Below are 12,188 nucleotides of genomic sequence, written 5' to 3'. Positions count from 1 at the left end.
ACGATTTTTTAAGCTTGGATTCCCCATCGATTATGTCACTGGTAGGCGGGTCTCTGAACTGTCCACAGCCCTCCTCTGAGACACAGACCGAGTAGACGGAAATGGTGCCATCTTATAATGAGCATTATATTATTATATTATTAGTGAGGACCAATTATATGAAGATATGTTGAAAATGGCTGAAGTGGCTGAAGTGGTCCCTTAACTATAAAAACCTTGGACAGGCCTGGAGGCTATGCAGGTTGTTTCAGAAAGTGCTTCCAGAAAAGACAGTCAGCTATAGCAGCTGACTGCCTTCCAGTGTTGCTATGTCTGCTATTATAAGCAATTTGGCCTTCTTTTTCAAGTCAATTGTAAATATTGATAGTTGCGGGTTGCGTTTTTTGGGCTTGTTTCTAAAGTGTAGTTGCTTATTTGGGCTTGCTTCCAAATGTTTTAATTATTGTTTAAACAAGTGGTTCTCAAATATTTTCATGTCATGGACCCCCAAATTAATATGTAGCCTATTTGTCCATAACCCTAAAAATGAAAAGATCTTGTGCCAGGGAGCCCCGTACCAGATTTGTGTTGTTAGAATGTTTCAAAAATCGTCCAAATCTTCCACATTTTATTTGTTTTTTTGTTTGTTTTTAAATAGCAGATCTACAAGCTTTCACGTTGCGACGCATTGTGCCGTGGGAACAGGCGTTGTTCTAATAGCCGATGTATACGAAGATATATAAGTGCTCATGTGGCCTAGTTGCTTCTGTTGGGCTTCTTTTCCTAGACCTGGTTGCTTATTTCTCTCACAAAATCTGTCAACACTGCTGTCTTCTTGGTCTGTTCACTCAGGATAGATGACCCGTGCATCATGCCATGTGCTTGACCGCCTCCCATCGGAAGCGTACCGCTAATTAGTGGTAATGATGATGATGCCTAATAGCTTGTGTCGAGGTGATCTGGTGGACACGCGTGTGTCACTGTGGTTGATGATGACCGTCTGACCTTCCTCTGGACAGCTGCGCTGTGGTCAGTTGGCAGCATCGGACTTGGATAATGGTTAATACTTTGAACCTGGCGTCCCTGTTTTGGGCATGTCATTACAGCTGAAATCTTACAAAAATGTCAAAACAGCCGATCTACAAGCACACAACGTGGCGCAACGCACCACGTTGTGAGCTTGTAAATAGGCTGTTTTTGCTATTGTCATAAGCCAGAATAGGGCTTAAGTGGTGAACCATCTGACACGGTCTAAAGAAAAAAAAGTTTCATGTTTTGTCTAGCTGTCCATTCAGTTCCTTTTTTAAGATTCCACAGGATCTTGTGGGATCTAAAATGAGGAAAGCATCACACAAAGAGGCAACAACACTGTCCAGTCCCATCCACAAGCATGCAATCACATGGCCAGGTTAAAGGTTAGTGGCCAACAACAAAGGGCGAACAAAAAAAGAACAAAGTCAAAACTAACGACCTCAAACGATGACAATGAACTAAAAAGGATATGGTAAATTTCAACTCTTGTGTATGCATACAGTACATATCAGGTTTACCGGTAAACACGATAACACAACTCTGGATTTTCCTATGCAGGCAGACTGACGGGGTTTTGATTTCACAAGAGGTTGGGGCTGCTATGCAGCCTCACATCTAGACTCACATCTACACGGCCCGAACACCTACGTCGCAGTGTTGATTTTGACAACACATTTTCATTTAGTTTTAGTCATAGTCTTTTGAATATCCATCCATTTTAGTTTTAGTCATATTTTAGTCATGTGAAATGTTTTATTTTTTGTCTAGTTTCAGTCGACTAAATATCATAGGATTTTAGTCGGCTAAAACTACAGTTGATTTAGTTGACAAAAATGTATTTTGGTGGGCTGTGATGGCGTCGTAATGGCTGATTTTACACTTGGTTGCATGCTGAAAATAGCAGACCTACGACGTGTTATTAGCTTGTAGATCTGCTATTTTCAGAGCGCAACACCCGAGCGCAACCAAGCATAAGATGACTTGTCTTTTAGTTCTACTGGATCTCTTCTCCACTAGTCCCTTCCTAACATTTTAGTCTAGTTTTTATTTGTTGACGACATTGTCAATATATTAACATTTTTAATACATCTACTAACATTTTTCGTCATAGTTTTAGTCGACGAAATCAACACTGCTATGTTGCACCGCCGATCCGACCGATACGCCCATATAGGGATATGGAGATCTTTGTATCTGGGAGTCCTTGTCCCTTTCATGACCACATATTGATGTCATCAGTATATGCCCATACATGGGCATGCCTCCTTTTGTGCCCGCAATATATGCATGATGGTTTGTAGATCAGTGCGTCCCTCCTCCGCTGTGTGAACGTCGCGTGACAACAAGTCCACATTGTACCCTTGCAGTTGGAGAGAACCAACACTCGGCATGAGTTTTGTGGAGTACTCGGATCGTATTCAGGACGGGGATGTGGCCATCATCCACGTGAGCCATGAGAACATGATGCCAGTGAAGGTACGGCGAGGTGCCCAGACACAGACGCGCTACGGCGCCATCCGCCATTCCACAGATCTGATAGGCCAGCGCTACGGGTCAAAGGTCACGTGCAGCAAGGGTGGCTGGGTGCACGTGCTGCACCCCACGCCGGAGCTGTGGACCCTCAACCTGCCCCATCGCACGCAGATCCTCTACACCACCGACATCGCCAACATCACCATGATGCTCGAGCTGAAACCCGGCTCCGTCGTCTGCGAGTCGGGCACGGGCAGCGGGTCTCTGTCCCACGCCATCCTACGGACCATCGCTCCAACGGGCCACCTCCACACGGTGGAGTTCCACCAGCGGCGGGCGGAGAAGGTCGCCGAGGAGTTCCGGGAGCACCGCGTGGGTCACCTGGTCACCGTCAGGAACCGGGACGCGTGTAAAGAGGGGTTTGGCGTCACCGGTGTGGCCGATGCCGTCTTCCTGGACATCCCCAGTCCCTGGGAGGCCGTAGGACACGCAAAGGCTTCTCTGAAGAGACGAGGAGGTGGTCGCGTGTGCTCCTTCTCCCCGTGTATCGAGCAGGTCCAGAGGACGTGTCTGGCCCTGTACGAGCTGGGCTTTGAGGAGGTCAGCACCATGGAGGTCCTGCTGCGCGTCCACGACGTGCGCACCGTCGCCCTGCCGCTCCCCGACTTCGGGCCCAACCCCTCCTCCTCCGTCTCGGCGGAGACCCGGTCCCCGTCGGAACCCCAAAAGGAGGAAGAAGCCCCGACATCCTCATCTGGCCCCGACTTCCCCTCAGTCACCTGTAAGACCGCCACGCCCGCCAGGGAAATGCCAGGCCACACCGGGTACCTGACCTTTGCTACAAAACCACGGACATAAGGTGTAATACCAGTGTTGCCAGATTCTGTGAGAGAAACAAGCAACCAGGTCTAGGAAAGCCAGCCCAAAAGAAGCGACTATGGGCCACATGAGCACTTCAACATATACATCAGCTATTTGAAAATAGCAGATCTACAAGCTCACAACGCGTCGCGATGCGACGCGTTGTGAGCTTGTAGATCGGCTATTTTCAAATAAAATCTTACGGGGAAATTATAATAAGCAGATCTGGCAACCCGGTGTATTACCCTCTTAGGTTGTATTTGTTGTTGAGATACATGGGAGATATTTTGAGACAGTGAAGATGTATGGGTCATATACTGGTTGCCATTATAGGCGACCCCCTCCCCCCTAATCCTGCATCTGTCCTCCAGACCTGCAGTTGTGCGTTGTGTATTTAGAGACTCCAGACCCAATAAAATATTTTAAAAAGATATATAATAGTTGTTTTCTTAATATAGACATACAAAGTGAGATAAACTGAAAAAGGAAAACATGAAATTATTGGCTCAGGAATGCGTCAAAAACCAAAAGATCTCCGTGAATTCAAAGCTTCATGGGGTGTGTAATTGATAGAAAAAATAAGTATTTTTTTGGGGTGAACTATTCCTTTTTAAGGAGCAGTGAGCAGCCACAGTGCAGCACACTTCACCTTGGTGAAGGACACTGGCAGGACTGGAGTCCCTATAGTACCTACATTAGCATGCATTTATTTTGCTGTGAGAGGATACCATACTGAGAACAGGGAGAACATGCAAACGGCCACACACATCAGCCTGCCGTGATTCGAATTTGAACTCGGACCTTCTTGCTGTAAGCTAACAGTGCTAACCACTGAGCTCCAGTAATTGCAGTGATTATGCTCATCATCATGTGGTCTATTCCCATGGTGACCATACTGTACTGTCTAGTACCTCTAAGGTAAGGTATGGTAAATCTCTCTCTCTCTCTCTCTCTAGTGAGCTGCTCTCCACCAGCGATTCTCAGCCTTTTTTTTTCATTTCAAGGACCCCCACTTTGATCTTCATTAGGCCAAGCGGACCCCCATAATGTAGGATTTGTAGCTCTGGAGCCGCAAATCTTATCGAAAGGAATGCACGCCCCACCCGGTTACCGTATATGCAATATAACTCTTGTACCTGTTGTCAGAGTACCTGTTGTACCAGTTTGTCCCGTTATGCCCATGTATGGAGATCCCTGATGTCATCAGTATATGCCCATATATGGGTATACCCATACTGTATATGGCCATATCTGTTGGATTGGCCTATATATGGGAATATCAGTCGGATCCGTGGTTCTGGACAACCGCCGGCAAATCAGAAATCAGAGTTGACCCCGGGCGCCGCCCTCTCTCTTGATGATGCGCGTCCCGAGTTTGAAGTCGGTCGGTCCCATATACTGTATGCGTATGACCATATATGGGCATTTTTCAACACAAATTCTTCTCTGGTCCCGGGCACAAAACATTTTCAGATGGGAGGTCCGTGGCCAAACGAATATCAATTTGGGGGTCCTTCCTTGGCATGAAAAAAATTGAGAACCACCGCAGTAGACATATTTTATTGTGTATTGTCAATAAAACAAGGAACAATACCGGCGTATAGCTCCCATGTGGATGTGCGTCTTCATGTGGCCACGGTCTGTGACGTCAATCATACTGGGAAAGGTTTCAAGCCCCGTCCTGACCGCTGTGCAGAATAATAACTGACCTCCTTTATGAAATTAAAGTTAAAATATTTCACAAAAATATGAAACATATGTGGAAAAAGAATGCGTTGATCGGTCCAGCGGTTTGCGAGATTATCCCCGGATAAACAGACAGAGAGACAGACAGACGGGTTCTCAAACTTTATCATTTCCAATTCGTTATGCATTATTATTAGGCCATTATTATCTGACCCCCATAACTCTGTGAGAGTACGAGCCATGGTTTTATTTTGGTACTTTAAGTAATATTTTGATGCCGATACTTTTGCACTTTTACTCAATTACAATGTTGAATGAAAACAGACCTTAACTTGGAGCAGAATAACCGAGTACTTCTTGCACCGCTGAGATCCTGTTACTGACTTGATAACTTCCTCACAATTAACCTTGAACTTTGAATATATGTATATTTTTAAAGCGAACATTTTTAACTCAAATCTTTGCTTGGGGATTCTACAAATGCCGCTTGGGGGGGCCGTGCTATGAGCTTGTATATCTGCTATTTTTGAATAGCCAAAGACATCTTAAAATGACACAGATGCGTTACCGGTCTTAATGGATTCAAGCCAAATGAGTGTGTGTGCTCCGCTGCAGCGCTGTGGTGTGCTAGCACATCACAGAGACATTAGGATTACACCATGAATGCTGCTGTTGACATTCCAACCCAACGCTTTACACAAAGACATCTGTCGCCACTCAGTCAGTCACTCTGCAGACTGTATGAATATAACACTGCATACTGTATGTGTAGGTGCGAAACAGGCATGCATGCACAGTGCAAAACAATGCTACAGTTTATACTGTAGTCTCATGCATGCACAAACACACAAACACACACACACGCACACACACACACACACACACACACACACACACACACACACACACACACACACACACACACACACACACACACACACACACACACACACACACACACACACACACACACACACACACACATTACAGACGCCTAAGATAGATAGATAGATAGATCTATAGAGCTAGATCCCTAGCATCCCGTTTCTGAGGAGAACTTTAGCCAAAAAATAGCCGATCTACAAGCTCACAACAAGCTTGTAGATCGGCTATTTTTGGCAAAGAGAGTTGGTGTAGAGGGAAAAAAGAGCAGGTCAAGTAAAACAAAAGTTTAATCTGAAACACAATGTTATACAATATAGACATAGAGGGGGTCCCTGCTTCATCTCTCTCTCAGCTAGGGGGTCCTTGGCCTGAAAAAGGTTCAGACAGTAAATCAGCTTTGATCTTGTATCGCTTAGAAGCAAATGGTAATTCCCTGTACCCTATATAACTTCACTTGCTCTAAAAAATGTTAGACATCTCATTGTGAAGATGCAACTGAGGACACTGTAATTGCAGTTTGCATCGCGATACATTTTTTATTAAATCAATTTAAATTGTCACCAGTTTGAATCGATGTGAATCGATTTATGATAAATCGTTACATGCCTAGTCGGGACTCGAGCTAAAAGGTTTGGGAAACCCTACTTCGTTCTATAGACAAACAGGAGGTCTACTGTACTGTATATGACATCCAGATTCTTTCGTTTGAAGTGTCTGGTTAGCACTTTTGATTTGTTGACTCTGACAGGCAAGACTATATAAGGACAGAGGGAGTAAAAAAAAGAAAAGGACAGGAGCGAGCAGAGAGAGAGGAGAGATGACTTTATAGGTAGGAAAACAACATGTCATTATGGCATCTGGGCCTGGCTGGCTGGCTGACGCACTTCAATTACCTTGCTCTGCTCTAACAGCCCCATTCCACAGCTCACTTTATTGCTGCTGCTTTTAAAGTTAGCTCCTGCCTTTTACTTTTCTTTCTCTGTCTGTCTGTCTGTCTGTCTGTCTGTCTTTCTGTCTGTCTGTCTGTCTGTCTGTCTGTCTGTCTGTCTGTCTGTCTCTAACTATCTCTCAGTGGTGGACGTGGTACTTCTACCTTTTACAAATAAAAGGCCTGTATTAAAAAATGTACCTGAGTAAATGTACAAAAGTATTGGCATCAAAATATACTTTTTTTTTTTAAATTGTTGATCTACAAGCCACTATGTCACATAGTGATGCGTTGTGAGCTTGTAGATCAGCTATTTTCAAACAGCCCAAGTATGAAATAGGGCTTAAGTGGTTAATGCACATTTTTGAATAATTATCTACAAAGTAACTTGTAACAAAAGCTGTCAAATAACTGTAGTGGAGTAAAACGTATACTATTTGCCTCTGAGATGTAGTGGAGTAGAAGTATAAAAATGTCTACTCAGGAAAAGTTAAAGTAAAAAAAAAAATGCTTGTTCTTAATTACAGTACTTGAGTAAATGTACTTTTCACCACTGCTCTTTCTCCTCCAAATATGTGAGGAAAAGTCAGCCAATTCCAGTTAATTGCGCAGACAGCTTTAAATGCCAGAGAAGAAGAGCCTCGCAAGTTCGCAACCAGAGAGCTCATTTTCCAAGCAGGAGAAAATTAGGCCCTTTTTACACAAACACACAAAACTCTACACTTTGTTCGACTCGTTGTTCCCTCCAGCACTGTGTCCACTTTTCTTTCTCGTTTTGTTTTCCTGCTTGACAACATGGTGACGTACTGTACTAAACCAGTAGTTCTCGAACCGTTTCATGTCAAGGAGGACCTCCAAATTCATCCAGCACTTTGTCCACTTTGCTTTCCTTTCATTTATTTATTTATTTATTTTTTGCTTGATGTCGTCAAGCAGAAAACTAAACGGTGACGTACTAAACAATGTAAATGTATGTGTCCACGTGTACACAGTACTTGTGGGCGTGTGGAGTAATAAACGGGAGCAATTATGCAACGTTCTGCAGCATTGCAGTCAAATTCACATGCATATACACATACAGTATATACATATTGTCACTGTCGGGTGAAACCATGTAGGCTATGTCCAAAAACGTTCCTTTTTAAATAATTATTTTTTAAATAAGTTAAAATAGTGAAAATCGCCGATCTACAAGCACACAACATCTCGCAACGCCAGGCGCTGTGTTCTTGTAGATCTGCTATTTTCACTACATTTGTGTGACGCTTATGATGAAGTAGGGCATTAATTTATGAAAAAACATCAAAAGACATAATGGACATACAAGGTTTCTCCCAACACCAACGATATACGTGTACACGCACGCACGCACGCACACACACACACACACACACACGCACACGCACACGCACACACACACACACACACACACACACACACACACACACACACACACACACACACACACACACACACACACACATACACACACTCACTCTATAGTGTACAGTACCAAGCTCCTGTGATGCAGTATTGCTGAAGTTGTACATTTTTAGATATTACGTTCCTTGAATGCTGCAGTGGTTGAATTATTTAGAGTCAATTGTAATGCACATTCCTTTGGTTACCCATTTAAACCCTATATAACCCATATACTTCGTTGTGTTGACGTTGTGTTTGATCTACAAACTCACAACGTGTCGCAGAACGATTCTTTTTTTGCAGAATGTTTATGCTCGCTCAGGTACCAGAAAATAATACAAGCAGTATAAGTACATTACATTACAGTCATTTAGCAGACGCTTTTATCCAAAGCAACTTACAATAAGTGTATTCAACATAGATAGGCAAGAAAACTACTAGTCACGGGAAGTCTTAAGTGCATTCTCTTTTAAAACAAGCAACTAAGAGCATACAGTACCTAGCGCTAAGGTAAAAGTGTAATATATCAGCTACATATACAGCTAATTTCTTCTTCCCTCGAGTATACCAGAAAAATACCTTAAAAGAAAACACTTCCATCAGCCATTTGATTCTGCTACACTCACTAGGTCAGTTACATTGGAATGCGTGGAATTCAATCTCAGCTCGTGTAAAAGGCTTTACTTTCCATTCAGTCAGAGAAACACCATTGTGATGCACACAATAGGGCCTGATTTTGTCAGAGGCCAATGTTAACCCGTTCGATACGGGAACGCATTCCTGTCATTATAGATTTCTTTGGTTATTTTTGAAAAATCGTGAAACTTTTTTGCAAATCTTGGAATATATATATATTTTCAAGCGAACATTTGTAACTCAAATCTTTGCTTCGGCGGGGTCCCTGGAACAACATATTTTGAGATGGGGGTCCCCGGCCCAATACATTATCTAAAAATGTTTTCTAAATCCTAACAGTACGTTGCTAGATCAGTGGTGCTCCAACTTTTCAAGGTTGTGTCAAGGACCCCCAAAATGATATATATTTGGCCGCGGACCCCCAATCTCAAAATATGTTGTTCCAGGGACACCCAGAAGCACATATCGGAGTTAAAAATGTCCGCTTTCGATTAAAAAAAAAGATAGCAGATCTATATATTTGCTATCTTTTGAATAGCCCAAAGAAATCTAAAATGACACAATATGCTTTCCCGGTCTAAATGGGTTAAAGTCCATGTGAAGTGGCATGAAAAAGCATGAGCCTAAAGAGGGCAAAGTGAGTGAGTGCCATATGGCAGGTAGTGGTTCTCAAAGTGGGGTCCCCAGTGAAATGTGTTAATTCAGCATCACAATCATTTTATCCACTTTATCCATTTATACGTTGGCTATTCAAAAATAGCAGATGCACAAGCTCGCAGCACGTCACTTGTCCATCTATTTTTGAATATGCTTGTCGCGGTATGCGGGGGGACACAGTCACTCACTCACTCACTAAAAGGATTCCACGCATTCATAGACAGATATTGTTATGTTGTTGGTCCTTATGGATGCGAAGACGTTATTTGTCCTTCTCCTTGTGAAATACCTTAGCAGTCTGAATATTCCAAGAAGCTAATGTATGCTGGCCCTGATTTTTACAGTATGTATTGTTATGGCTGCCTTACAGCCTGGCCAATGGCACCAGGGCCTCTCTTATCTATTGCAGTGGTTCCAAACCTTTTCTGGATCAGTGGGCCCACTTGAAAATACATTAACTCAAGTACACACATTATTTTGGTGGGTCCCCAGATGATTAGCTTAATGTGCGACATTGTTTTCTCACTCAACAGTAAACAAACCAACATGCAGTATACGTGTATACAGGGTATCTGCATATTTGTGGCAAGTGACAATTTAAGGACTTTTAAGACCTATTCAATTCCAAATTGGCCAAATTGTCAAATTTACGTAAGAAAGAGGCAAACACTGTAAAAATAGGCGATCTACAAGTTCACAACACCTCTGCAATCTTCACAATATTATACTGTGGAACCGAGTCAAACTACAAACTACAATTCCAAGTGCTTGTCAGGGTGGGGGGTTCTCCAGTTCAAATTTAATTAATTTATTTTGGGGGGTCGCGACCTGAAAAGTTTTGGAACCCTTGACCTACCAGGCCTACCCAACGACATTGTGTCCCATCGTGTATAATGTAGAAACAGAAAGCAGAGATGCATGGGGCACAAGGAGAAAACACAATTCTCTGAGGAGTTTTTCAAAAAGAAACTCTTCGCTGTCTCTTGAATGCACACAGTGGGTGGTCTGTGTGATTAAAAAACAAACAAAAGTTTTACATAGAAACACATACTTGCGCATACTTACTCACACACACACACACACACACACACACACACACACACACACACACACACGCACACGCACACGCACACGCACACGCACACGCACACGCACACGCATACGCACACGCACACGCACACGCACACGCACACGCACACGCACACTCACACACACACACACGCACACACGCACACACATACACGCACGCACACACACGACCAGTACACAGTATTTCGTAATCTATGTTTTGCCTTAGAAACAGTTGGGAAGTTCATCGATCAAGATGAGTTCAACACTCCATTCATATCTCAAACCATCATATTTTACAACACAACAGGTACTACCGTAGTTGTATTGGTTCATAGGGGAACCACAAGACAACAAACAACAACACATTGTTGCAGAGATGCTCATAGGCCTGCGTCCTGCGTCTCTGACGCACCATATTGAAAAAGGACGCATTCATGGCACCGTCTTGCGTCCATGGGACGCACTACAATTTAGCGGAAATTACCGCGGATTTGAAGGCCATCCGTGGATTTCAAAGCCGTCCGCGGATTACAAGGCATAGTGCAGAAAACAAGAAAAATCTCGGTAAAACACCGCCGTATGGAGAAGTATTCTCTCTCTGTCTCAGGGCAGTGCGAGTGCTGCCAGAGGGAGAGAGTCAGAGTGCTGCGCAACTTACAGCTCAACTTCAAAGCAAGTTAACGATGGCTCGTTGACCCCAATTTGACCACTAGGCAATCAACACTGAACAGCACTAATTAATGGCAGCTGTGATTCTTGTGTCTTTCCGTGCAGCCAGATATCAAATAATTCCCTGTAGAGCAGGGGTCTTCAGTGTTTTCAGGCCAAGGACCCCCTAGTTGAGAGAGAGATGAAGCAGGGACCCCCTCTATATTGTATAAAATTGTGTTTCAGATAAACTTTTGCTGCTCTTTTTTCCCTTTACACACCTATAACTCCAAAAATAGCCGATCTACAAGCTCACAAGTGTGAGCTTGTAGATCTGCTATTTTTGGCTAAAGTTCTCCTCAGAAAAGGGATACTAGGATTCAAGTGGTTAATGTAAAAAAAAAAATCAAGTACTACAAGTACTAGTTGTCGGATTTGGAATTGTGTACTTTTCTTTCAGATACATGTACATGAATATAACCATATAAGATGAAACACGAGTTAAACGCTGTGCATTTTTGTGGGACCCATAAAATGTCCCTGGGACCCATCTAAAAGACCACCCTTGCATCCCAGGACCCATTACATTGAAAACCTAGCAACATCACTGTTGTTGTAGAATGTAAAACTGATGCTGCTGATGCTGTTGGCTGAATATACCACAAGCTGTTCCATCATTTAGGAAGCATCAGTTAACAAAAGGATGAATGGCTGACTCCCTGAACTGTGGATGAAAGTCTCCTCCTAACTGGCCTCATGTGTTTGTGCTGGAACAAAAGATGCCACTTAACATCAGCCATTGATTTGTAAAAACAAACAAAACAAACAAAAACATGTGGGAGACATTTTCAGAGTCGTTTAATTCCTACAATATGCTTCTTCATATTATGACAAATCCTATATTACAATT

General features: G+C 43.1%; 1 protein-coding gene across 1 annotated transcript; it reads left to right on the top strand.

The window, feature by feature from the left end:
* Positions 1-2,400: 2,400 nt before the first annotated feature.
* LOC311038335 (tRNA (adenine(58)-N(1))-methyltransferase catalytic subunit TRMT61A-like) lies at positions 2,401-3,342 on the top strand (the record flags this gene model as incomplete). The annotated part of the gene is made up of 1 exon (XM_084047800.1): positions 2,401-3,342. The coding sequence occupies one exon, from the start codon at positions 2,401-2,403 to the stop codon at positions 3,340-3,342; it is 942 nt and encodes a 313-aa protein (XP_083903926.1).
* Positions 3,343-12,188: the final 8,846 nt, after the last annotated feature.

The sequence above is a fragment of the Gymnoscopelus microlampas genome (assembly GCF_963454915.1).
Source record: "Gymnoscopelus microlampas genome assembly, chromosome: 21".
Taxonomy (NCBI): domain Eukaryota; kingdom Metazoa; phylum Chordata; class Actinopteri; order Myctophiformes; family Myctophidae; genus Gymnoscopelus; species Gymnoscopelus microlampas.
Note: the sequence above shows the minus strand (reverse complement) of the source record. Positions and strands in the feature narration are given on the sequence as shown.